Source organism: Eumetopias jubatus, unplaced genomic scaffold (genome assembly GCF_037043125.1).
Source record: "Eumetopias jubatus isolate StellerSeaLion01/CBP00866 unplaced genomic scaffold, mEumJub1_p1.0 scaffold_13, whole genome shotgun sequence".
NCBI lineage: Eukaryota > Metazoa > Chordata > Mammalia > Carnivora > Otariidae > Eumetopias > Eumetopias jubatus.
Genome location: NW_028274819.1, coordinates 102,699,090 through 102,726,636, shown reverse-complemented (window position 1 = coordinate 102,726,636; position 27,547 = coordinate 102,699,090). Strand labels below are relative to the sequence as shown.

At 38.4% G+C, this 27,547-nt stretch overlaps 2 protein-coding genes and 1 long non-coding RNA gene across 4 annotated transcripts; 2 read left to right on the top strand and 1 right to left on the bottom strand.

Moving 5' to 3' along the window:
* Window positions 1–1,117: 1,117 nt before the first annotated feature.
* CUNH11orf71 (chromosome unknown C11orf71 homolog) lies at window positions 1,118–1,513 on the bottom strand. Its single transcript, XM_028105754.2, has one exon. The coding sequence runs from the start codon at window positions 1,511–1,513 to the stop codon at window positions 1,118–1,120; it is 396 nt and encodes a 131-aa protein (XP_027961555.1).
* Window positions 1,514–1,745: 232 nt separating this feature from the next.
* RBM7 (RNA binding motif protein 7) lies at window positions 1,746–15,650 on the top strand. Of its 2 annotated transcripts, XR_015766633.1 has the most exons (6): window positions 1,746–1,943; window positions 2,825–2,987; window positions 3,622–3,709; window positions 6,545–6,635; window positions 9,668–12,497; window positions 15,511–15,650. XR_015766633.1 is itself a non-coding variant. In XM_028106038.2 (5 exons), the coding sequence occupies exons 1-5, from the start codon at window positions 1,848–1,850 to the stop codon at window positions 10,019–10,021; spliced, it is 792 nt and encodes a 263-aa protein (XP_027961839.1). In that variant the 5' UTR covers window positions 1,746–1,847; the 3' UTR covers window positions 10,022–12,639. The 2 variants fall into 2 exon arrangements, 1 of the variants encoding a protein (XP_027961839.1); XM_028106038.2 differs by lacking the exon at window positions 15,511–15,650 and having other exon boundaries at window positions 9,668–12,639.
* Window positions 15,651–16,796: 1,146 nt separating this feature from the next.
* LOC114211279 (uncharacterized) lies at window positions 16,797–26,256 on the top strand. The gene is made up of 4 exons (XR_003609724.1): window positions 16,797–17,598; window positions 25,327–25,403; window positions 25,489–25,595; window positions 25,692–26,256. It is a non-coding gene; the product is annotated as an uncharacterized LOC114211279 (long non-coding RNA).
* Window positions 26,257–27,547: the final 1,291 nt, after the last annotated feature.

Genomic DNA, 27,547 nt, shown 5'->3' with positions numbered 1-27,547 from the left:
CTCCCCATACCACCCTTTAAACCTTAGGAAATATATGGTTAAGAGAATAAAAATATCAGAAAATAAGGAGTGATCAGCCAGGTAGAACCAGGATAGTACAGTGTCATGGAGAGCCACTGCAACCAATGCTATTGTTATCACTGCACCTAATGAACAGTGCAGTGTGGTGATTACCTATTGATTTATTAGCCTCCCTATCTAGAATACATTCCTTGACTGTAGTTTATCCACAGTGCTCACCACTGGGAAGATCTTCAAATACTGTTGAATGGTGAATGAATAAATATAAACAAGAACATTTGGGGAAGATGCTACAGTGAATTGATGAACCGCTTCCTAACAGGAGACTGTAAGCCTAAATTATCCACCATTCTATTTCGGGACAACAGACTCAGATTAAGGAAACTGGGATTGAATGCTAATAATAAAATGACAAATAGAAATGTAAAAACTCATTTGGAGCCTTTGGCAAAAAAATAAGTGAAACTAGCTTAATAATGTGAAAAAGCAGCAAAGTTTAGGTTTGCTTTTGTTTTTGGTTATGACTGCGACTGGAGTTTGCAGATATTCCTGAAGAAAAAGTGGAGGGAGATGGAAAAGGGTTAAAGGCAAGAGGACTGGATAAGCCTCAGGCCCTATGGAAGTATAAGCCAGGGGAGTAAAAAGAAGCATTTCCTTTTCAGCAACAGAAGTAAACGTAACGGCAATAGTCTGGGGTAGAGGCGTAGGCTGTTTCCAATTACAAGTCTCAAGGTAGGAGAATCTGCCAGGGTGGGAGAGAAGGTTTGTGGAAAGCAGAGAAATTTGGGTCCATTGCTGGGATGGAGCGCACCAGGGGTGAAAAATGATTGCAGACCTCTGGGAAGGGTGGTTCAGCTTTGTGACTAAGAAGAAAATCTCTTCTACCTCCTTCCTGATTTAATCACTCTGGCCGCCCCAAACCATCGGAATTCAGCGGTAAGAATCTTCCTCTGTACTAAGCCGTATTAACCTGACTCCTACGTGTTTTTATATTAAAACGAAAATACATCCCTCTGAAAATAAGACTGCCAAGGCACCAAGGAAGGATTTTAGGGAGGCCCTCGTTTACAAGCGAGTCGAGGGGCAGAGGGGGGTATTAAGCCGAAAGGCGGGCTGCGATAACACTTCCAATGGCAGTCAGCCGCTGTTGCAGCAGGCTCCTCAGGAGATCCAATTTAAGCCCGGGGGTCGGATACGGTGAGAATCTGGTATGGCTGCCCCGGTTCTGTCCACCAGGTTCCCTTCCCTTTATAAAGCGGGTCGGGCCCCGGCCGCCCACACTCGTCCGACCGCTCTCGGTACGAACGCTCGGCCGCAGGGCCGGACGAGGAGTGGGTCCTGAAAGAATAGCCTCGGGCCTGGCAACGAGGAAGCTGCCTCCGGAGACCATCGCCAGCGCTAAGGCCGACGGGCTGAGGTCGCCGTGGGACGCGCGGTAGGCCACCCTGGTCCTTTGATCGCCGGCGGACAGGGACACATTGTTCAGCGCCATCCTCAAACACTGCCCGCAGTGTTTGTTGCGTCCCTCGGTCAAGGTGGGCCCTTCGCGGCTCCACAGATCAGTCCAGGCCGTCTCGAACGCCGCCACTGCCTAAACGTGCGGCCATAGGTAGAGCCGCGGCCGACCCAGGAGCCGCCTCTCACCGGCGCTCTCCTCGCGAGCATGCGCAGCGCGTCCGTGCGCCGCGGCGCCGGCCGGGAGCGAGCGGGATTGACGTTTACGTCCGTGACGCCCGGGAGGGCAAGGACGTGGGGTTTCCGAGAGTGCGCAGTAAGTGCGACGGCGACGACCCCCTCGGCCTTTTTAGGGAGGGGGCGACGCTGAGATGGGGGCGGCGGCGGCGGAAGCGGATCGCACTCTCTTTGTGGGCAACCTTGAAACTAAAGTGACCGAGGAGCTCCTCTTCGAGCTTTTCCACCAGGTCAGCGGCCGACAGCAGGCTTTTCCTTTCGCTATACGGCTCCCATACGGCCCAGTCCGACGGTCATGCCCGCCTTCTTGGGGAAAGCGGGTCTGTGGGTCCGGGCGCCCGACGGGTGGGCCGCTTGGGGCCGGAGGTCCACTAGGAAAGTGAGGCGCTCGCTGGGTGTCGCTTTATGGGAAGAACCTTAGTTCACTCCAGGGTGGTGGAGGCTTCCTCAGTGAAGCATTCCCGAGGTAAAGATTCAAGGATCCGAAGGGGCACGATATGTGGGGGTTCTTCGTGGAGCAGGGCTTTTTCCTATTCCTTTGCTTGTCATCCTTCCCCTTAAGGCACTTTGTCTTCGGTTTATCTGGCTAATTAGATTTCAGTTGCTTGTTTAGTATCTGTTTCCATTTAAGTTTTTTTTTAATTAATTGCAGCGTTAAAATAATTTAAAATAGACTACTCCATAGAACAGCAGACTCGTAGTGTTTCTGTATTTGAATCTGCATTAAAATGTGTTAAAAATTCAGAATTTCTTGTTCTTTCCAGTTCCATTCTCTAACAACTGGTAATATGTGGTTAATCAGTACAAAAGTGAATTTTTAGTCCAAGGAAACCACTTTTTCTAGCTCTTGATAAACGGTACCTGGAGTGGGAAAGTGGTGGATGTTGGTTGCCTTGTTAAAAAGTCATATGAAATGTAAACTGAGTGACTGTTTCCAGTTCCTTATAGGCTTCCTTCCCCAAATAAGTGAATCAAGTGTTGAGTCATATCTATAGAATGTTTAATTGAGGTGGAAATCCCTGTGAGTCCATTTTTTAGACTTTTCCTGGTTACATTTCTGTTGTTTTTAAACTTCCTCATTTAAATTCTGAAGACTTTCTTTTGTTTGTAGGCTGGACCAGTAGTAAAGGTGAAAATTCCAAAAGATAAGGATGGTAAACCAAAACAGTTCGCATTTGTGAATTTCAAACATGAAGTATCTGTTCCTTATGCGATGAATCTACTTAATGGAATCAAACTTTTTGGGAGGCCCATCAAAATTCAATTTAGATCAGGTAACTGTTCAGTGTTATTGTTTAGGGAGATGGGTTTTTTGCTGCTTTGTTCTTTGTTTTTAATTTTATTACTCAATTTTTAAAGAACCTCTTGTTGGATGAAAATACCTTAAGCTTTGTGGGTGGTAAGCTTTATATATCCCTGAAACTAGATAACGTTGATAACATGGATTTTGAAAATCGTCATTTTAGAATTGAGTTTGGGTTACTAAAGAGAGCATAAACTTTGTTGTTAGGAAGACTTGGGTTTGGGTTCCTGCTCTGAAAAGAGTGAGGTTGTTTTCTAAAAATACTTTTCCTGGCTGCTTTGTGATTTACATTTACAAATTTTGATTCTGGATCACGTGAGGATGAAACTTTCCATGTATCCAGTTAAAATTTAGCGTGGGGATCAGAATGTTGTGGCCAGATTGGATATTTGTACATTGGATAGTACTTATTTGGAACCCTTTGTTTTGGATGTATCTGATACTAAACACATAATTTTCATTCTGATGAACCTGTAAAGCGGTCTAGTGAAATTTGAAGTTTTCTCTTGTAGCTTCAGTCTACCTTTTTGGCATGTTTTGGGGTAGGAGGGATGAAATTTCAACTTGTTCTGTCAAGGATAATTTCTCAAATTACTTCATTTTAGGAAGTAGCCATGCCTCACAGGATGTCAGTTTGCCATATCCCCAGCATCATGTTGGAAACTCAAGCCCTACCTCTACATCTCCTAGCAGGTAATATTTTGGACCTGTTGTTAAAATCATTTATTAGAAATTTTTTAGGTAGTGATCTCAAAACATACTGAGAGATTTGTTTCCTTCTTTAAGTGCCTACTTCTTTATTTTTCTGCTATATTATATTTTGGATTATAATTAGGTATCTATTTTAAGGGGACTACAGACATATAGTACCCCTAAAATAGATATATATGAACCTATAATTACGTTCATTTGTGAAGACATATACCCATAGCCACATATTTAATATGTAACTGGAAATTTCCCAGAACATTACTTATTCTCTACTTTCAGTATACTCAATTTTCTATTTTATTTTCTTTTAAAAATTCAAATTAGTTTTGACCACTAATTTGTTGTTACTTGCAGTTTAAAAGTACCTATCAGTAACAGACTGGTGGACTAAGAGGTTATAGAATTGGATTCTAGGTCTGCCTCTCCGATTGTGTAATCTTGAAGTAGTCTCATTTCTCTGGTCCTGTCCTTCCATTTGTAAGGAAAAGCTGAATTGAATGCTCTCCAGAGTCTCTTCCAGCTACTAAGGGTTAGAAAAGGTACCATGTTTATACTAAATAATTTTATTTGCTTTGGGAAGCGTAATATTTTACCAGGGACATTTTTTCCCCCTGGTTTATCGGTAGAGCTATTCATCAGTCATAATGGGCTTCATTCAAGAAAGAGTCAACAAATATCTGTCATGTGTCAGGTTCTTCACCAAGTCCTTTGCATTTATGGTTTTATTTCTCACAGCAGTCTTAGGAGGTAGGGATTATTGTTAGTTCTACCTTGTATGTGAGGAAAGTGAAGACTGACATTAACTTGCTCAAGTTTGAACTGCTCAGGAACAGTGGGCTGGGATTGAAACCCAGGCATTGTGACTGAGCCCCAGCCACTGTCATAGGCTGCATAGTGAAGCTTAAAAGTCTATAGGAAGATACATATATATTTGGCGACTACCTGTTTAATAAGTTCTCTAAAGAAATCATAGGATGTGCTCGGAGAAAGGTCTAACGGGGAGAGATGATATAAATGAATGGGGAACTAAAAGAGGCAGATGTATCTAGATGACAATGAAGGAAAAATGGAGTAGTAGATGATGTTGGTGAAGTAGAAAGAGGATCTTTCCTACAGACCATAGTTAAGATTTGGGAATTTTCTCCTAAAAATAGTAGAGACACATTGAAATGTTTTCAGTAGGATAGTAACAAGAAGAGGTTTGTATTTTAATTAGTTGTTTGCTTCCTGTGGGAGAATGGCTCATTGGAGGGGACAAGGCTGAAAATAGACCAGTTAGGAAGCTATTGGCAGCTAAGTATTGCTATTAGTAGCAAGATAGCAAGGAAGTTATTAGGGTGAGGTTGTTGGTTTGGATTAGGGTGGTGCCAGGATGTGGGGCGAAGTCACTTCAGTATGAAAAGATAACTGGAAAGTAAAATTTCCAAGAAAGAATAGTGTAAAAATGGTACCTCTTAGCAACCTTTCTTGCCAACTGAAATTGTGTTTAAATACTTCTCAGCACATTTGGAACTTGAAGCATCTCAAACCACTTTTGTAGAAGCTTCAAAGGTATCTCAGGTGGAGGAAAAAAGTTTTACCTCCCTGAGAATTTCTCTGGAAAAAAATATACAAGTAAATAAGTTGTTTTTAATTTAAGGCTAGAGTGCACATCGTTTTTGTTTTCTTAAAAGGAGATTTATAGGGGCGCCTGGGTGGCTCAGTTGGTTGAGCGACTGCCTTTGGCTCAGGTCATGATCCTGAAGTTCCGGGATCGAGTTCCCGCATCGGGCTCCCTGCTCGGCGGGGAGTCTGCCTCTCCCTCTGACCCTCTTCCCTCTCGTGCTCTCTATCTCTCATTCTCTCTCTCAAATAAATAAATAAAATCTTAAAGAAAAAAGGAAATTAATACTTTTTACCCCTTTAACATACACGCGTCTAACCGGATTTAAGAAAACCCAAAATGAAAAGATCTAAACTATGAGACAAATCAGTTAGTGATTTGATGCTAAGTATTTTAAAATAAAATTAAAGCACTTGCTAAAGTGACTTTTTCTGTAGAGCAAGCTACTTTTTTAGGAATTGAGAATAGGTATAATTCTTTAAAATTAATATCCTATTTATGTTACAGAACTCTTAATTTCTTGCTCCCCCAGACCTGTTCCTCTTCCCTCTCACAGTAAATGCCCACATAATTGCTCAAGCCAAAAATCTAGATTTTATCCTTTATTTTTCTTTTTCCTTCATCTGTCATATCTAATCAACCAAATCCTTTCATCTTAGTTTTCAACCTAGGCCTCTGCCCTAGTCCTGGGTTTGACAAGGTTTTTTGTTTTTTTTTTTTTTCTGTGAAGGGCCATATGGTTAATGTTTCAGACTTTACAGGCCATACTTTTTTTTTCTTTTTCTTTGTCATTGTAACACTACATAGATAAAACAGACAGTAGTGTTAGAAAAACGGGGTTTGGCCCACAGGCTCTATAGCTTGCTTACCCCTGTGCTAATTCTTCCCTCGGCTGGAATGTTTTGTCTCCAGGTAATCTTGTTACTTAGTTTTCACTTCAGATGTGTCTCATTTTTAGAAAGACCATCCCTGACCAGAAGAGCTAAAATAGAACCCCTCTCTCTATCCCATTACTTGCTTTTTAATCAGTTATTATATCGCTTGTAACAAGGTGAAGTTGTTTTACTGTCTGAATCCTTACCCTTATCCATGAGAGCAGATAGATACCTTGTCTTGTTCATTCCTACCTTTGACACTGTGTCTTGCTCATGATTGGTATGTAGTAAATATATGTTAAACTGTTGATTATATGTTGGTTTTCTTATTTTTCACAGGTATGAAAGGACTGTGGATAACATGACTCCATCAGTACAGATAATTCAGAGATCTTTCTCTTCTCCAGAAAATTTTCAGAGACAAGCAGTGGTAGGTTGATATTTCTCTTCTCTCTTTTTTTTTTTAAGATTTTATTTATTCATTTGAGAGAGAGACAACCAGAGCGCAAGCAGGGGAGGGGCAGAGGGGGGAGGGGCAGAGGGAGAAAGAGAAGCAGACTCCCTGCTGAGCTGGGAGCCCGAATGGGGCTTGATCCCAGGACCTGGAGATCATGATCTGAGCCGAAGGCAGATGCTTAACTGGTTGAGCCACCCAGGCGCCCCTTATTTTTTTTCTTTTCTTTTCCTTTCTTTTTTCTTTTTAAATAAAGTAATAATTCCTTTTATTAAAAAAACTAGCACATATCTTTGTTGTGCTATTTACTCACAGGTACAGACAAGCTAGTCTCTTAGTAGCCATGAAAAATACCATGCAGTCTTCTACAAATTGAATAATTTCTAAGGTATTACCTAAAAAGTTAGTTTCATGATGAGTAAATTATCAAATTTTTGAATTTAAAACAAATTAGACCTTGATTAGCATCTACTAGAGCTAGAACTGGGGTTACCCAAATGTCTAGACTAAGTCTGCCTTTAAGTAGCTTACACACACACACACACACACACACACACACACACACACATAAATGAAGTCCCTACAAAAATAAAAATAGTTACAGTGTATTGATTAATATGTGTCAGGCAATATCACCTAAAAGTGTTACATATATTACTTATTTTTCAGGGTAACTGAGATATATGCCCTGTTATATAGGAAAATTAAGGGTTAGAAAGGTCATAAAATTAGCAAAGGCAGGACTGAGATTAAGTTGCAGCCTGCTAAAATTTGAAACCGTGGAGTGTTACACAGAAAATTTAATGAAAAAGAGCAACACAATATAATTAAAATAGAAAACCCAGAAAATCATGATTAGGTTTTTGAAGTATCACGTTATATGATAATTATGCAACGCAACAATACGATGTACACTTGCAAATACAATTCAGTTTATGAAGTTTTCAAAATTTGTCACAAGAAGTTTTTTGTATTACAAAGACAAAAGCAGAAGTTGTAATTGCTTTTACCAGTGATTTATGTACTTTGAGGGTTTTAAACTCAGCTTCCCAAAAATAGTCACATTTTGATATATTGAACGCTTGCTGAAACCTTAATTCTTTGAACACCCAGTCTAAATTTATCAGCCAATTAACAACATTATGCTACAAACTTGCATCTCTCTCACGGCTGTAAAATAAAATTTATCACTCATTTACTTTCCTCTGCAAATAAACTAAAATACACTTCTTGAGACATATTTGTTGGGTCTAAAGGTCACTTATAACTGAAGTTAAATAATGTCTCTAGAGGTTGTGCAAAAATGTTGACTAAAACTCAGACATCTTCAAAAAAAAAAAAAAAACCCAAAAACTTAGAATGTTCAAACAGGGGTGCCTGGGTGGCTCAGTTGGTTAAGCATCTGACTCTTAATTTTGACTCAGGTCATCTCAGGGTGGTGAGATCGAGTCCTGTTTCCGGCTCTGCGCTCAGTGGGGAGTCTGCTTGATATTCTCTCTCTCTCTCTCTCTCTCTCTCTCTCTCTCTCTGCCCCTGCCCCTACTTGGGCATGCATGTGCGCTCGTATGCGCTCGCTCACTCTCTCTAAAATAAATGTTTTAAAAAATGTTCAAATGATTCTTAAATAATGTTCTAAGTTAGTTAGACTAGCATGATCTCTGTAGGTTGATCACCCATTTTGATTTTCACTGGGCTGAAAAACATGTTTAACAGATTGAAGATAAATAGAAGAACTGCATATCACATTTGTATTTTTCTTCAGCCATTGTTGGGGGTTGGGGGTGTATGTGTGTGTTTCAAGGACTGGAAATTTATTCTCTGATATTCTTGCAACCTATGCTGAAGAGCTTCTTACCGTACATTCTCCTTAATGCTTAATAACAGTACTTGAATATATTGATTGGACTCTTTGACCAGTTTCCTCTTCATTTCCATTTTTTCTGTAATAACGAGACTGTGAGAATAGACTTAAAATCTTCGGTGTGTTTTACTGTTCCATCTTTGTCTCCAGTCTTTCATTTTTTTCATTTTGTCACCAGATCCTTTATTTTTTTCCTTTTCTTGAATTCATTTCTTCCTTTTTTCTTTGCCCAAATCACAGTGTTGACTTGTGACCCCTCACCATTTTGCAGGTCTGCAAAATAAAAATATAAGTGAAATAAAGTAAACTTGAGGGACCAATATAAGGGGATGTCAACTTTTATGTAAATACCACATATTTTTCTCATTGTGGTATAGGCTATTTAAAAAAATCATGACTGGCTAATGCTTATCCACAGGCAGCATTGGGGACCACTGGTCTAGGCAGTTCGTACTTGTCTCCGTTTTCTCCTCACTAGCCCATCTCACATCTCACAATGTTTCAAAATGAATGTTACAATCCTGTTTCGCTTATCTTCCTGGTAATTTGATTTTCTATCGTTTGCAAGATAAAGTCTGAATTCTCTAGCCTACTTACAAGGCACTCCCGTCATCTGATGCCAATAAACCTTTCTAGCCTAACTCCATTATTCACTGCTTATGAGATCTGTTATCAGTCAGAATTCTTGCTATTCTACAAACTCATTGTTTCCTTATTATCTTTGCAATTTCCTTTCCTTGGTATACTTCCCCCTTAAAATATTCCATCCATACTTTTAATACTTAGACAAAAATGCCACCTTCATGAAGCCTTTCCTAATGTTCCTGAGCTCTTGGCTCTTTATGTGTCCATTAGACAGTGATTTACATTATAATCATTTGTATGACCTCTTCCCTTCTAAGTTGTATTCTTGAGGGCAAGGAGTAGTAGTTATGTACAAATAGCTTACAGGTGTACATTGGAATGAGCAAAGCCATTGTATTTTTTTTTTTTTTTTACTTTGAGTTCTGTTTAACCTAAGATCTATATGGGCAAGAGTAATTTTGCTTTTCCATCATTATGTGTTGGGTTCACTGTGACTAAATATATATTGGCTTTGATACCTAGAAATACTTGTAGTTAACATTTCCTTTTTGTCTTCTGTTAGATGAATAGTGTTCTGAGACAGATGTCCTATGGTGGGAAATTCGGTTCTCCACATCTGGATCCATCAGGATTTTCCCCATCGCATAGTCATAGTTTTAACCAGTCTTCAAGCTCCCAGTGGCGCCAAGATACGCCATCATCACAACGTAAAGTCAGACAGAATTCTCATCCCTACATCCCGGATCGGCATTATAGCCGTGAACAGTGGTACACCGACCATGGGTCTGATCATCATTACAGAGGAAGCAGGGATGACTGCTTCAGTGAGGATAGGAATCCCGATGGCTGGAGCCACGACTATGATAACAGAAGAGACAACAGCCGAGATGGGAAATGGCGTTCATCTCGACACTAACAAGTGTTAAAAGGACGAAGTTGTTATAGGGTCATTCTAGGTCCGAAGTTGTTATAGGGTCATTCTAGGTCCTTTTGGCTAAACTGACCTGGAAATGTTTTGTTAAACTGTATAGAGCAGCTTTACAAGTTGCCACGTTTCTTTATAAAATTTTTAAAACCTATTGCTACAGTCTAATACAGAAATAAGGGTTGTGGTTCCAGTTTTACTACAGTAATAACCTTTCACCTCAGGGTTTTATGAAGAGGAAAGGGTTTTATGCAAAAGAAAGTGCCACAATTCCTAATCATTTTAGACAAATGAGGAAGGGGGATGTATTATATGTGTTGGTTGTATTATAAAGCAAATATTTTAATTATCTGTTATCTTTTTGTATTGCAAGAAGTTTCTTGTTAGTGAATCAGATTTTGGTGTGTATAATGAAAACATTCAAGTTCTGATAGTCTGAATTGACTATCAATATTTTGTTAAATGAGAAAATTAATTTCAGTGATTCATTTTACTAACATTTTATGTAGAAAGCTTATTGGTAAAGTTTGGGGATAAATCATATTTGACTTCTTAGAGAATTCTTAGTGTAAGTTCTGTGACCTGGTCTTTTGAATTTTACTCCAATTGAACATAAAATTGTAAATTTATACATGCTATCTCATTCTAAAATTTTAGAATTTGCGCATTAAGTCATGTTTGATGTATAGCTGAAGTCACTCAGGAAGTTAAATATTTTTAAATGTATTTTTTTACATTAAAAATACAGTGTTAATATAAATCCCCCTTTTCAGGAATAACACAAATGTAAATGCATAGTCAGATAAAAATGGTAAAATGTTTTACTGAAAGTATGCTTTTGTGAGGGAAAAAAAAGGTTCCTGAAGCCTTTAAGTGCTGCCTCTAACACTCAAATTTTTAAAATTCTGACATTTTCAAAGTGCCCAGGACATGTGTATAAGGATACATTTTTATTATGGAGATTGTACAGGTCGCTTTTTTGTTTGAACATTTGAAAGAATTTAGTCTTAAACATTTTCTGATTAAAAATTTTAAGATCTTGTTTAGCAGAACTTTTGTGTATCAAGATGCTGTTTCCTCTTTGTTGTAGAACTTGTTTATAAAAATATCATTCCTTGAAAATTTTTGATCCTTTTTAGTATTAATCACAGCATTTGTACTGTTGCTTTTTAATATATTGAAGACAAAAAGGACCGTGCCTTATTTTTTTGACATCACTTACTGTATACGACGTTAGCAATATGCTTCAATTCAGTGATTGCCTAATGTTAAGAATGTCTGTTCTTAGAGCATCCTGAAATACTCCTTTTGTACATACAGAACTTAATATTTTAGAATCAGATTTTTGGTGACATGGATTATAGTTCTGAGCATTAGCTAACTAGTTCAAGTTAGCCTCTGAGAGTTCACGTACTCTCAGGTCTTCCCTGTTTGTAAATAAAATGCATGCAGTTTTAGGCAAATGGAATTATTTACTCAACATGGAGAGCATTAGGATCAAAAATTTCTGTTTGCTTTAGCAGTTTAATAGAAGGATTTGTTTCCAATGAGCTTGTTCTCAGGTATCTTACCTGTATGAGTATTTGTTAGCTTTTATAGAGATTCACAAAGATGTATTCTGCTTTATTGCAGTTTATCTTTGGGTCAGTTCTTTTCATATTGATTCATAGGTAATCCTGGTTCGGAATAATCTTTTTATTTTTTTAATGACTTGGGACACACCCCTTTTGAGGTTTCAGCGAAACTTTTTCACTTCAATCTCTCCCAGTTGAGGGTAGTCAAACCAATAAATGTCCTGTGTAAAGGGATCAAACAAGACAGCCTCAACAAACTGAATATAGTTAGTAAGATGATTCACGTCGGTTTGGGAGCTGCAGTAGGAAGGAAGAGGTGTTTCTGTGGGAGCAGTTTCTCCCCATGTGTTCCTGAACCACCATTCTCACAAGGTGTTCTGCACAATAAGGGTTCTGTAATCAAGTGTTTTGGTAAAGTTGGGTACTATCTAACATTGGGTGTCTTTCTCTTAGTGACAACACCACAAAGCTTCTGACAAGTACTGCAGTAAAGAAATCTTTATGCTTAACCTAGTATTTTCCGAACTTATTTGACCCTTTTGTGTATAACACTAAGATATTAAGACCCCAAAGAATCTGACTCAACCCTTCTCTATCCAATCAACCAACATTTTTGATACTACTTTCTAATCATACTTTGTAGGTCCATATTCCTCACACCAACTGCCATCATCTGAGAAGGGGCAGTCATCCTCAACAGGATTATTCCAACAGCACCCTAGTGTGCCAATTTATGTAATACAGTAATAGTACCCTGTATTTTTTTTGTCATAGCCTTATACTGTGTTAATTTTCTTTTTATCTGTATCTCTCTAGGTAGCTCCATGAAGGCAGAGACCATGTCTTACCACTGAATTCTCATTATCCAGTGCCTGGCACTACAGTAATACTTGGTAAATTTTTGATGAGTAAATGAACATTTGTCAAATAATTGAATAAAAAAGGGAGGCTTCAGCATAGTACTCTTTTTTTTATCGGTTTCCTAATCCTGAACCATCATTTCATCCTGTTATAAAAACTCTGTATTACAAGATACTGTGCCATTAACACTCTAGAATTCTATTTTTAAAAAATGTTAAGATTTAGATATGTATTCATGAGGTTTTCTTTAAAAAATTGTTTATTATCTTGGTTTGGGAATTATAGTTCTGCTAGTTTTATGGAATGAATTGGTAAGCTTATCTTTTTCTATGCCCTGGCAAGAAAATTGAATAATATAGGAATTATCTGTTAATTTAAGACTTGTTGAACTCATAAAACAGATAAAATAGAAATAAATGATTTTCCCCCCATTTTTCCTTATTAGCCATGGGGGAAACTGTTTCCTACTTTCTCAGAAATCAATTTGAATAATTCATACCTTTCTAAAAAAAAATCAACCATTTTCTTTATCTTTCCAAATTAATTGATAGAAGTACATGGTATTTCTTACAATTTTTGTTAAACTCTTCCTCCAGTTAGAGTCCAGTTTTAGTTCGTGATATATTTCTTCCTACATCCTGGTCAGACTTGTTAGAGGCTGTGCTGTTTCACAGTTTATATATGTAAAAGCCCCTCACTGCATTGTTTTTTTTGTTTTTTTAAAGCGCATTTATTTGTTTGACAGAGTGGTGGGGGGGGGGGTGCGGCAGGCAGCCTTCTCCAAGCAGGCTCCCCACTGAGCAGGGAGCCCGACATGGGGCTCTACCCCAGGACCCTGGGATCTTGACCTGAGCTGAAGGCAGACACTTAACTGACTGAGCCACCCAGGCGCCCTGTTTTTGTTTTTGTTTTTTTTTAAACATTCTCTTTTAAAGAGATTTATAAATAAAAATCTTATTATTCCAATAGTTACCATTTCTGGTGCTCTTTGTTCCTCTGTGTAGATCCATTTATCCATCTGGTATTCTACTTGAAGTTTTTTGGGTATCTCTTACAGTGCTGGCTTTGCTGGTGATGAATTCTGTTAGCTTTCGTGTCTGAAAAAGTATCTTTCACCTTTGTTTTTGAAATACCTTTTTGTTGGGTACAGAATTCTAACTTGACAGGCCTTTTTTTTCCTTTCAGTACTTTTAAAAATGTGGCTTCACTGTCCTCCTGCTTGTTATTTTTTCCTGTAAGAAATATGCTGTCAGGTACATAATGTGTCATTTTTCTCTGGCTGATTTTGAGCAGTTGGATGATAATGTGTCTTAATACAGTTTTTTCCATGTTCCTTTTGCTTGGAGTTGATTGAGCTTCAGGGATCTGCAGGTTTATAATTTTCATCAAAATTGGGAAAATTTTGGCCATTATTAAAAGTTTTGTCCTCAATTTCCTCTTTGGAAACTCCAACTACACTTATATAAGACCTCTTGATGTTATCCCGTAGCTCACTGATACGCTGTTTATTTTTTAAATTATTTTTTCTCTGTTTCATTTTGGATAGTTGTATTACTAGGTCTTCAAGCCCACTTGTCTTTTTTTTTTTTTTTCCTGAAGTGTCTAGTCAGCAATTACAGTGTAATCTTCATCTTAGACATTATAGTTTTTCTCTCTAGAAGTTTGATTTACATCACTTCTGATTGTTACTCTTTTTCTTCAGCTCTGTGAGGTACAGTTGACAAAACTGTAAGCCGGTTAAGGTATACAACATGATTCGATACATATGATTGTGAGAGGCTTCTCCGCCCCCCACCCCAGTTAATTAGCACATGACTTGGATCTTCTTTTTATATCTTCACTGTCTTTACTTAAATTTTCAACAAATGGAATAAAGTTATAGTAATTTCTAATGTCCTTGCCTGTTAATTCTAATATTTTTGTCAGTTCTCAGTTGGTGTCTGTTGGTTCACTCTCATTATTGGATGTACTTTCCTGCTTCTTTGCATGCCTTGTCATTTGGATTGAATGCTAGGCAATATGAATTTTACCTTACTGGATACTTGATAGTTTGTATTTCTATAAATATTCTTGAGCTTTGTTCTGGGACACACATACGTTACTTGTAAACCATTGTATCCAGGACATGATTTAAGATTTGTTAGGCAGAATCTGAGAACTATTTAGGATTAACTCACCCCATTACTGACTGAGGCAAAACTCTTGGATACTGTAACAGGTGCCTCATGAATTACCAAGACTTTTGGTCTGACTAGTGGGAACAGATACTGTTCCTGGTCCTATGTGAGTGCTGAGTCGTATTCCCTCTGACTTTTTGGGACAATTTTTTTCTCAGCCTTAGATAATTTCTTCAAACCTATATGCTGTTCATTACTCTCATGGATACTGGAGGAAACCTGCAGATCTCTGAGAGTTTTCTCCTGGGCAACTTAACCCTCTTCAGTCCTGTGTACTGGACATTCTAGCTGGCTTGGTTTCCCTAGATTCTCAGTCTTAGCTCCTCAACCCGTGGAATTTGCCAGGCTTTGCCCACCCTGCCCCCAAACCACACTGCAGCTTGGAAATTCCCTCAAGGCAGCAGGCTGAGGCAATCGTAAAGCTTACCTCATTCGTCTCCTGCTTTTCAGGATCACTGTCCTTTCTACCTGGTGTCCAATTGTCTTGTTTTGTGCTTTTTTGTGTGTATTGGTTGTTTTGGGCAGGAGGGTAAATCCTTGTTACTCCATCTTGACTGGAAGTGGAAGGTAATTCCTGGGTTTTGACATGTAGTGTACTCACCATCCTTCCTTTAAATGGTCTGTATTTTTATGTTTGATTTTTCTCTCTAAATTGAGTTGTTTAGATCCTTTTTAAATTTCTAAGTGACTTTTTTTTCCTTCTACTGTGACTTTTAATTTTATAGCCTGTGGACAGAGAATGTGGCCAAAGTGACATAAACTTGTAGAGATAACGAACCAGCTCACTAGCTGGATGATCACAGGCTTTCTGTAGGTTTCCTGGCAGTGACCTAACTATGCTGACTCATGGCCCGCACACCTATCCTAGGGTTGCTGAGGAGAACCTGGAGCCACACCCATCCTCCTTGGCTGGCCCTTCTGCCTGTGAGTTCCATCCCGCACTATGTGATGTCTGCAAGGTATTTGCCTAAAGGTTTCTTTTCCCAATTTTTATAATGGTTCCATGCATGTCTGAAAAACATTTATTTTCTCTGTCTCAAAATTCTGTCTTTACAAAATTATCTCTTACCTGACAAGATTTGTAAATCAAACATGTTAGAATGAGGAGTCATTTAAAAAATGAAAATGCATCCATTTTAATTTAATACACATAGATATACATTCATCTGCCAATCTTTTGATGTAGGGCCAAGGCCTTTTCCTTACATCTAGCTACACCAGTTGGAGTTTAGTTGGCCTTTCTTGTATAAATCACTGCCAGACTGCGTTGCCTATAATTTCCATTTTGGGTTTCTTTATAGTGGAATACAAATGCAGAGAAACTTGTGAAGGATTCAAGTTTTCTAGGATTCTAGTATTTTTTTTTTTACAGTTGTCTTGCACACATTTAATCTGACAGCAAATTCTTACAATGATTTATCCTTACTGAATCATTACCAAGTATTCAACTAGTTTTCTAGAAATTGTTATTTTACAAATTCATATTTCACATTCATGTTCTTATTCACTGGCTTATATAATATTCAGGTTAAGAAGTTATATTAATGAGAACTAGCATAAGCAGGTTTGGAACCACTTACCTAGTAAGAGCAAGAACAGGTGAACATAGAGGAGGGGTTGACTAGCACCTAGCTTGCAATATGTCAAGGACAAAGACATTTATTACAGAAAGAATGGAGAACATCAGTTAACCCAACAAATCGGTTATGTGGAATTCAAGGAGTTAAATGTGCTAATATGGTAGATAAGTTCTATTAATTACATGTTTTAAGTTCTGTATATTTTTCTCTTCTTGATCTCTTAGTTCTGAAAGAGATGATTTTAATTTATCATTTTCTCTGAGTAATAATACATCGTGCAGTTAGTGTATATCCTGAAGCGCTGCTAGATGCAAAAAGAGGTATGACGTTCCTTCCCCGTGTCCTGTAATCGGTTATTAATGGAAATATCGTTGACCCATCTTCATGCTATTAACTTTGGACTCTATTCTGTTTTATACTGCTGTTTCACATCTTATTTTTTGTTAATATTGGCCTGCTTTGTCTTTGTCTATTTGTTAATTTTTAATACCTTTATGTCACTTGATTTTAGGAATATCTCTTATAGTAAGGTATATTTTAATTTATTCCTGCTTTACCTACTTGCGTATATAGGTTTATAGGATTGATCACCTTTTCTCTTTTTTTTCCTTCCTTCCAGGGCAGCATTTAATAACCCTGGATGCAGACTGGAATCCCTTTTCAAAAATCAACTTAATGCCCAGTGAATCATGGAATACTACATCAAAAACTAATGATGTAATGTATGGTGACTAACATAACATAATAAAAAAAAAAAAATCAACTTAATGCCTAAACTTTACCCCAGAATCTCAGGGGAGGAGAGTGGTATCAGTATTTTTTAAAAGAGTCTGGTATGTAGTCAGAATTGAAAACCCTAGTGTCATACTATTTCTATTCCTGCAGTGTATTCCTTTAAATTCTCATCCATCATATTAAATTTATAGTCTTTTATCAGACAGACTGAAACAGTTGTAGCAGTCAAGGTAAAATCAGAGTGATAAAGTATAAGGGACTTACTGTGGGGATTTAACCTTACACAGCTGTGATTGCAGGTGGAAAAATCTGCTGCCCTGCATCTGGTGTTGGGCCTGAAGTCATAAATAAGTTTGCCAGATCCACAGCTGGGAAGAAAAGCTGAACAAGAACAGGAGCAGGAGCAAACCGGAAACTGCTAGAAAACAAACACAGAGCTTGCATCTGTCTCTCATCACTCTGCCTTAGATGACTCAGATGATGCCTGCAGGTGTAACCGGCACTCTTGGCTACAGAACTGCACGTATCTTTGGCTCAGGACTCAGAGAAGTTGGAGGACATGTGGCAGGACCTGGAGGAGCCATGGGCTGGGTGCTGCCCCACGCCAGCAAGGTGAACCAGGAGATAGCAATGTGCATGAGGTACGCTGGCACCCACCGCTGATCTTCTGCAGTGTAAAAAATATGACCACCCTTTCCTTACGATGTCCAAATCTCAAGTGAATTTCTCTTGTGGTCAAAACTACATTGCAGTCCTAACACGAACTATCTGGAGTTAGGCCAAACATCACAGGTTAAGGGCTTATTCCTCTAGATACTGCCCTCACTTCAGACACCAGCTGCAAGGTCAGTGATTCCTGGGCCACCCACACTTCTGACCAGTTGGCTACAAATTCAGGGATTCCCACTAATCCCTCGGGTTTGGTAATTCACTAGAATGACTCCCAGAACTCAGCTAAGAGCTATATTTATGATTACATTTTATTATAGCAAAAGGATACAAATCAAATGAGACAAGAGGGGACACATAGGGTGAGGTCTGGGAGGGTATCAAATATAAGGCTCTGTGTCCTCTTCCCATGGAGTCAGGGTGCATCACCCTCATGGTACATCAGTGTGTGGTACCAGGCAGGAAGCTTATCTAAGCTTTGTGTCCAGAGTTTTTACTGGGGTTTCATTTTACTGGGGTTTCATGATTGATTGAACCTTGGCCATGAGATTGAACTCTCCCAGGAGTTTGGACTGGTATCAAGTGGCTCAAAGCCTCAGCTCTAATCACGTGGCTGATCTTTCCAGCATGGCCAGACCCAGTCCTGAAACTATCTAGGATATCCAAGAATCTCAAAGGTACTCTTCTCACTTGGGAAATTCCAAGGATTTAGGGAGCAGACACAAAGGCCAGTCAAAATCTTTACTATAGAACACCAACTCTAAATGGAACTAGAGGGGGGTGGGGGAGATTCTGGGAGCCAAAGTTCCGCCCTAACTAACCTGATACAGTGCCAAACCACCACAGCAATATTGTATCTGACACCCTTGCACCCCACCAAGAAAATGCCTTTAGCATGCCTTCACTTTCCTTGCCGCTTCTCTCCCACCACAAGCATATAGACCACCTTCAGTGCTTTATCACAATTACTTGGATTTTAGTTTCAGATTGCCATTAATATTTAAAGATTTTATCTCCTTGGGGTGCCTGGGTGACTCACTTGGTTAAGTGTCTGACTCTTGATTTTGGCTCAGATCATTATCCTTAAGGTGATGAGCTCGAGCCCTGAGTTGGGCTCCCGTGCTGAACGTGGAGCCTGCTTGAGATTCTCTCTCTCTCCCTCTCCTAACCTCTAACCCTAATCCCTAACCCTAAACTACCCCAAAACTCAGTGTTAAAAAAAAAAATTATTTGGCTGGGACTCAACAGGGATGTCTCTTCTCTGCTTAGCATCACTGGGGTGACTCAGTTCACGGCTGGATGATCCACTTTCAAGATGGATCACTCATATTACTATCAAGTTGGTGCTGGCTATTGGCTGAGAGCTCAGCCAAGGTTGTGAGCTGAGTGGTTTGGTTCCTAGCCATGGGGTCCTGCTTGGGCTTCCTTTTAGCATGGTGAATGCATTCCAAGAGTGAGCATTCCAAGAGAGCAAGGTGGAAGTATTTTATAATCTAGCCTGAGAAGTCACTTCTGCTATATTCTTCTGGTCAAAAAAGCCGCAGTGGTCCACCCTAGTTCATGGAGAGGGGGCACAGAGCTCAATGATCAATGAGAGGAGTTTTAAGATCATATTGCAAGAGAAGAATGTGGGACAGGAGCTACGGTTGTGACCATCTTTAAAAATTAAATCTGCCGTACTATTCTTCCAGGACCTAGATTCTGCAAATGGCACAACTAAAAACAACTACTGTTGTTTTCTTCTAGCAATTTTATTTTTAATTTTTCCCACTTAAATGCTTAATCCATTTAGATTTTATTTTGGTGTAAATTTTGAAGTCAGGAGCCAATTTAATTTTTTCTCCAGATAACTGCCTAGTTGCTAACAAAATTTATCAGTCCATCTTTCATCACTTATATGAAATGGTGTCTAAAGCCCCCCTTGTATTGTCTATTTCTGGGCATTACAATCTACAAATGTCTGGCTATTCCTGCCCTAGAACCTAATTATTGTAGGACTATTCCACACCCACCCTATTGGTCTTCTTTTTCAAAATTTTGCTGGCTATTCTTGCATGTTGATTTTTTTATGTTAATTTTTCTGTGGCAACTTAGACTGTCTACTTTTAAACCATTCTATTGGTATTTCCATCAAAATAGTGGTTATTAATTTTAAATCACTTTTATCATTAATGAAATTGGGTGTTTTGGCTACTTTGTTTCAGCCAGTTCCGTTTTTTCGTGAATTGTTCATAATCTTTGACCATTTTTCTACTAGGGTTTTGATTTTTCTTATTCATCTGTGAAAACTCTTTGTATTTGGGGATATCAGAGCTTTGTTTGAAATGTTTCTTGTAAATATTTTCCCCAGTTACAGGAATCCTCCCCCATCCGTGGTTTTACTTTGTGGTTTCAGCTACACACGGTCAGCTGTGTTCAGAAAGCAGATGATCCTCCTTCTGACAATCTTTCAGTAGTAGCCTCAGTCTGTCACAGTGTCTACGTCATTCCCCTCCCATCCTCTCAGCACTAGACCTTTTATCATCTCACATCATCACAAGAAGGATGAATATAGTTACAATAAGATATTTTGAGAGAGAAAGAGACCACGTACACATAACTTTTATTACAGTATATATTATGATTGTTCTATTTTATTATTGTTGTTAATCTCTTACTGTGCCTAGTTTATAAATTAAACATTATCATAGGTATGTATGTATAAGAAACAAACGTAGTATATATAGGGTTAGGTACTATCTTGCATCCACTGGGGGTCTTGGAACTATCTTGCAGATAAGGGGGGACTGCTGTAGTTAATTTTGCTTCTAATATTTTTTTAAGTATTGAAATAAATAGTAAATGTGTGTGTGTGCACATGAGTGGGTGGGGGATGAAAACTATCTTTTCTTGAGTGGTTTCTTTGCGATTTTGAGAATTACACATTCTTTCTCTGTCCCAAAATAAATAGTCACATATTTTCAGGATTTTTTATGCCCTTGTTTTTATATTTAAGTGTTTAATCCATTTGGGAAATTTATTTTAGTGTATTTTGTGAAGTTCTGATCGAACCAGTTTTTTTGTTTGTCTGTTTCTCCCAACACTATTAAACAAATGCCTTTTTTTTTTTCCAGAATTCAAAACATAATCAAGAAAACGTAATTTTTCAAGTTGGAAGAAAAATCCAATTATGATTTTTAAATATGATTGTGTGAAGCCCACAGATAATAGGCATTCAGGTCTGAATGTAAAATGACTTGTGGCTGGAGTATAAACACATCAAGTCACAGATTGAGGTCCCCTAGTTTCTATTTTAAGATGGGCCTCCCTCCAAATTTGGCGATCTGTAAGTTTTAAATTAAAACTTTTAATTCCTATTCATAAAGAAATAATTCCATTTAAAATTTTATTGTGGTAAAATATATAAAATTTGGCATTTTAACCATCTTAAATTGTACAGTTCAGTGGCATTTAGTACATTCACACTGTGCAACCATCACTCTGTATTTCCAAAATTTTCTTGTCACCCGAAACACACTCTGTACCTTTTACGTAGTAACTTCCTATTCTACTGCCCTTCCCACTCCCAACATTTCAGCCCACAGACTTTAAGCCTCGATGAATTTGCCTTTTCTAGATATTTTCTATAGGTAAAAGCATGCATTATTTGACCTTTTGTGTCTGGCTTATTTCATTTATCATAATGAAAGGAGTAATTGTAGGAAGTGGTTGTTACTATTATTTTATGAGTGAAAAACAAGAAATGTAGACAGTTTTCATTACTTGCCCAAGGTCACACAGATAGCATCAGAATTTGAATGTAGGTCTTTCTTACTCCTAAACTCACACTCTCAAATACCCTAGTACTAAATGTTACCCCCATCCCCGACCCTCCCAAGATGAAGTGTTTTGCTTTGGGAATCACTGTACAGATGGGGCAAAAAAAGTGAAAATAATTTATTAGTTTTTTTTAATGTCTGTAATTTTTAAATCCATACCTTTTCTTCTCAGAATGGAATTCAAAGGCTACTTTGAGGTCAGTGCAGAATCAGAAGATAGGAAATGGATGTCTTCCTATTTGAATAGTTAGGATTAGTCATCAAAGTATTCTCTAAAGTGAAGTAGCTATTTCTTATTGCTTTTACAGGAAGCAAACTAGATACAACAAATTTGAAGAATGAAATAGTACTAAGGAGTTTGTAGAGTTTGCCTTTAGAGCAATGCTTACATTGAGCTGTATCAGTAATAAGTTCTGTGAAATAAAATGAGATCTGTACAATGAGGGGAAAAAGAAACAGGTCATTAAAATTTTGGTTGTGGCACAAGATGACTAAAATTCAAAGGTAAATGATGAGCTCTGAAGAGGGTCTAATTTCATGAACATATTTCTGGTGTATTAGTTTACTCTTAGTCTATTTGCTGTTAATGACAATTTTAAAAATAATGGAAAGCTAATTATGTACTTTTCCCAACAATTACTTTTCCTCGTGTTTTGTTGGTGCTGCAAGATTTTTCCCCTTTCAGAATTACATTCTGAGTGCTGTTATGCTCATTTAAAATTTAATGCAAGTGTTTGAAGGTGGCACTTAATTTACCATGTAGAAATAGAATTACTGCTGTCAGCACTTAACGTTTGAAAAATTTTGTCAGGACAATATAATTATTTTAAAAGCCAGTGTTCATTCAAAGGAGAAGATTTCATTTGTGAAAGTGATCATTCTGAGGTTTGTCCCAGCAGCTGTGCCTCTGTGATTTGTTCTCCCAGAATCTTTTGCAGATACCTTTTTCTCAATTTCATTCTTCTCTACCTCTTTCCCTGTATTTCTTGAGCTTTTCTTGTCAGTGGCATTGTGGTTCTTACTCTTAACAAACTTGTTCGCTCCTATGCTGCTTCTCTTCCATTCTCTCCAAGGCACCAAGAAAGAACCTTTGTTACTCACTTTGTCAACTTGTAGTTCTCTGATTTGTTTCTCAAGCTGCAGCGAAATTTTGTGTGTGTGTTTTTTTAAGATTTTATTCATTCATTTGAGAGAGAGACAGTGTGTGAGACGGGAGGGAGGAGCAGAGGGGGAGGGAGAGGGACAAGCAGACTCCACACTCCATGTGGGGCTCAATCCCAGGACCCTGAGATCATGACCTGAGCTGAAACCAAGAGTTGGACACCCAGCGAACCGAGCCACCCCGAATTTTATATTCTAATGACCAAATACAATGACATCTTTCTGAATTCGTCCTGAGTTTGATACCAAAGACTTCACTCACACCTTCAAATTTTTTCTTCATTTTCTGTAATGCTGCCTTTTCTTGAAACTTTTCCTATTCCTACCACTTTGACCAATAGTTATCTTTCTGATTTCCTTTTTCTTCACTCACCACTTAAATATAGGCAATCTCCAAAGCATGTTCTGTAGGGATTAGGAATTGTGTTAGGTTATCAAAAACAGAGGCTCAAAAATAGTGGCTTCACAAAGTAGGGAGTTTTCTTTCACCTCCGGCAAGTTTCTAGGTAGTATGGAAGCTCCCCTAAGTCACCATGCATAGAGAGACCAAAATCATTCCGATCTTTCTGCTTCAGCATCCTCACCACTAGCTCCATGCTTAAGATGGTATCATGGTGCAGGATAGGTACTAAGGGTTTAGCCACTGTGCCAACATTCTAAGTATCAGGAAGGATAAATCAGTTCTTTTCAAGAAAACTTTTGGAAATCCAATAATATGATTGGCTAGAACTCAGTCACATGACCACAGCCAGCCACAAGGGTGGCAAAGTGTCTTGCTAAAACTGAGAAATATGCATGAAGAAAGAGGGGTGTTTGATAGGTAATGCTCACTCTCTGCCACAGTCTGTTTTCTCAGATGCTGGCTACGTGATCAGAAATGGTCAGTATTTATAAATGGTGAGTTGGGTCTGTTAAATAATAATGATGATTTATTTATACTATTTATTAAGCACCTGCCACATGCCAGGTATTCTCCTGCCTTTATGCATAGTATCTGAAGCTCTTACAATAATTTTTCAAATGCCATAGTGCTCTCAGTGTTTTGAAGATGAGGAAAGAGTCTCAGAGAGACTAGAGTCTACTTGTTTAAGGAAATATAGGTAGAAATGAGCTGAGGTAGGGTTTGAATTTAGCTAGTTTGTATCCAAAGCCCTTTTTTTTTTTTATTATACATGGCCCACATTGAATATTCATGCACATTTTCTTTTGTCCAATAATTACTTAGACCGCTTTAGCCCGATGTCATAATTTCCGGTAGCATTTACCTTGGACTATTCAGAATATATTATAGAGTTGTCTAAACTTGGTTGCAGTGACAATTACTAGTTGATTCAAGGTTGTTATCAAGGTATCCAGAAATCACCAAGGTAGCCTGGTAGCACAGGGAGGTGGTTAGATCTGAACAACCTGTGGGTGCCAGTGACAGAAAGGACTCACACTTAATTCTCTGGGACCCTCCACCGGAGTAACACAGGACCTCGGCTCTGCTAAGCCTCCTGCCCAAATACTTGTAGGACTTCTAAACACGCCCACCCCCTAGGACACTGCCTTTGTACCAGGTTGCCCTTGCCTGATTTCCTGTTCCAAGTCTTGAAATGTTACTCCGCGTTTTCATGGAGAAATTAGAGAGGCCAGGTGCATGGGGCCAGGACTGGTATGCCAGTGGCTGCTCTTCTGCATGGAAGGCCAGTATGAGGAGTGGGAAGAGATACTCCTCTTCGTTCCCATGCCTGCTGCTGCCTCGCTTCAGTTTTGTCTTTTATTTTGTTGTGCTGGTGGAGAACTCAAGCGACATATGTGCTTTTTATTGAAAACGCTCTCTTAGGACACCTCTCCGTTCTCGTGGACCTTAGACACACAACCAGTAGGGACTAAGCCAGGAGACAGTCTACTACATGATAGTTGCATGCTGTCAGAATTACAGTTTTCCTCCCTCTGACTTAGTCGGCTTCCATGCTGCCCTGTGCTCTTTGTTTCTGGCTGCTGCTTCCTTTAGCTGATTTCTCTCCAAGGATACTCCTTACTCTTCCAAGAAATTGGCTTCTCGTGGGCTTGCTTCACCGCTTGGTTCAGTATGTGCCAACATGCATAAATCCAGCTGAGAATCTTCTTTACGTGCAAACTGGGTTTAAAAATTAGTTTTGCGAAAAAACGAAGTTCCTAAGGTTGGCCTGAGCATATAGCTGTATTTTTTAGACAACTTGCAACCTTCTTCTCTCCCATTGCTCCATCTATCCCGTCTCTGTACATGACTTCCACGTTCACGTCTCCTTCCGTGCGCTCTTCCTGGCTGCCCGCTGGATACCTCTGTGTAGTTGTCCCAATGGAAGTGTGACTCCAACCTTTCCAGAACTCTTACTTGTACCTCTTGCATTCGTTCTCTTTTGGGTTTCTCTCTTATTTTAAAGACTTATCATTCTAGTTGCTTAAGTTCAAGATATTCTTTCTATCTGGGATAGGCTTACCATACTATCTGTTGTCAAAGTTACCTTTTTTAAGGATCAAATTCAATTTCCAACCTCCTGTATCTCTTCAGACAAAATGAACCCCTTTCCCCTATATTCCCATAGCCCTCTCTAATCCTTTAAAGCATTGGTACAACTCTCTTTATTAAATTTTGTATCTTCTGATTTGCTTCCAGAAATAAATTAAATGAGCACCTATTATGTAATGTATTAGATATTTATATGTTTTTGCTTAATCATGCAACCCATTTTACAGATGGAAAAAGTAAAGCTGTTTCCTTATCTGCAAAGGAAGAACTCTAAACCCAGAATGAACCATCTTATTCTTAGATGGTAAGCCTATTTTAATATCTTAAATGCCTACAGTGTCTGGTATAATAAATATCATCTTAATTGTATTTTTACTTTGATATTCTAGCACAGTGTTTGATACACTCCAAGGATTCAGCGTTTGTTGAACTGAATCGAGATAAAATGCAGTTCAAATTTCATGAAAGTCTTTATAGAGTGTCAATTTTATACAAGGTGCATTTTGAAGATTATATTTGGCTTCTATTTTTACTTTTTTTTTTACAGTGATAAAGGGTAAAGGCAAAAGATTTATCATCCTTTATTCCCCAGATCACTAGATTGAAGTAAATAGCAGTTGTCAGTAATTAACAGCAGTAAACCTGATGTCAACATTTCTCAAGACTAAGCTCCACAAAGCCGTTGAAAGGAAGAGATATTAACATCAACTGGTAAGTATTCATGAGGTACCTACTGCCTGTTTAAAAATATTTTATAAACTGTAGGACAGTTTACAGGTGTGAAATAGTTTCATTACTTTGGTGACTACTAACTAGTACTACTACCCTTATTATATGGCTCCGTGTGAGTCTTATGAAAGTACACAAATAAATGTGTTTGGAAATAAAAGTCTAGTTAAATAGGATGTAGATAAAGCATATCAGATAAAGTTCACTAGAACACAATTTTAACAGTGTTAGTTTTATGAACTTGCTGTCACAATTAACAGGAGGAACCAGGGGCCTCTCTTAAGAGGAAGTAGTAGGGAAGGACATTTTAAAAGGTAGGGTTTGGAATAGTTCTAAAGAGGAACCAGGGGGAGTGGGGATTACCTCTGGATTGATTATCACAGTAATCTTTGCTTAGGAAGTGAGAGAGCAAAGCAGGTCTGGGGAAGTTCTGGTGAGAAAGCCCAATTAAAAAAATATATATATATATATAAATATATAATATTAAAAACCATGTCAGTGCTCACAATAGCCTAAGGGTGGAAGCAACCCAAGTGTCCATCAACTGACGACTGGATCAACAAGATGCCATGTGCCATATATATATAATGAAATATCAGTCAGCCTTAAAAAGGAAGATAATTATGATGCACACTGTAACACGGATGAAATTTGAGGACATTGTGCTAAGTGAAATAAGCCAGACATAAAAGGACAAATATTGTATGATTCCACCTATATGAGATACTTCGTGTAGTCAAATTCAGTGAGACAGAAAGTAGAATGGTGTTTGCCAAGGGCTGGGTGAGGGGGTTGGGTGGGTGGGAATGGGAAGTTAGTGTTTAAATGGACATGTATTTTCAGTTTGGAAAGATGAGAAAGTTCTGGACATGGAAGGCATTGACGGTCGCACAACAACGTACTTCATGCCACTCAACTGCACACTTAAAAATGGTTAAAATAGGAACATTTATTTTACCACAATTAAGAAAATAAAAGTAAAAAAACATAAAAAAGAACTAGTGATCTCTTAATTAGGGGAGTATTTGTGTGGCCTTGGTCATGTTCTGTTAGAAACATTGTCATTGATTCTGTTTGAAACATCATAGTCTGACTACCCCCAGTGTTGAGAAGCTGACTCAGAGCCCTGTTTATTTAGAAACAAAAAAGTCAAGATAAATGTGGAATGCTGTGTCTGAAAACCTTTTATCTGAATCTCTGCCCCTGGGGTGACAATTAAGGCAGCTTTTCTGTGTCAGTGACTCAAAAGGCTCAGATTCTTTAAGTAAGAGGAGATGTTCTATTCTCATTAAAATGACTTCAAACAGCAAAGTTTATCAGTCTATGATACTAGAGAACAAGATTTCTTAGCACTATAACTTTGTTGTTAATTAATAAAAGCAGTTTTTATAGGATCTGAACAGAAATGAAAAGGCAAAGTCTCTGACCAGAGTTGTGTGGAAAAGACAGAGAAATGATTGAGCCCACCACCGGATGAAGCTGCTTGCAGATTCTAATGTTCCCTGTTCTTGTGTCAGTCCTCATTTACATGGTTGGGATTTGTGAATTTGGTGCGTATGGTGCTCTGCTTTGGGACATTAATCTTTAAGATCACCAATGTAACAATATTACAGACAAAAACCAACAACTGCTAAGTCTCCTTGCGCTATAGCACCATTCACCTAAAATGTGTCTTTATCATTATAAAGTAGTTACTATGAAAACCGAAGTTTCAAAACT

What these genes read in the sequence shown, in the direction of transcription:
- CUNH11orf71 (XM_028105754.2), bottom strand. Translation starts at nt 1,513, where the DNA reads ATGGCGCTGAACAATGTGTCCCTGTCCGCCGGCGATCAAAGGACCAGG.
- RBM7 (XM_028106038.2), top strand. Translation starts at nt 1,848, where the DNA reads ATGGGGGCGGCGGCGGCGGAAGCGGATCGCACTCTCTTTGTGGGCAAC. An exon ending in CAAAATTCAATTTAGATCAG is followed by an intron (nt 2,988 to 3,621) that starts GTAACTGTTCAG and finishes ACTTCATTTTAG; the next exon opens with GAAGTAGCCATGCCTCACAG. An exon ending in ACCTCTACATCTCCTAGCAG is followed by an intron (nt 3,710 to 6,544) that starts GTAATATTTTGG and finishes TATTTTTCACAG; the next exon opens with GTATGAAAGGACTGTGGATA.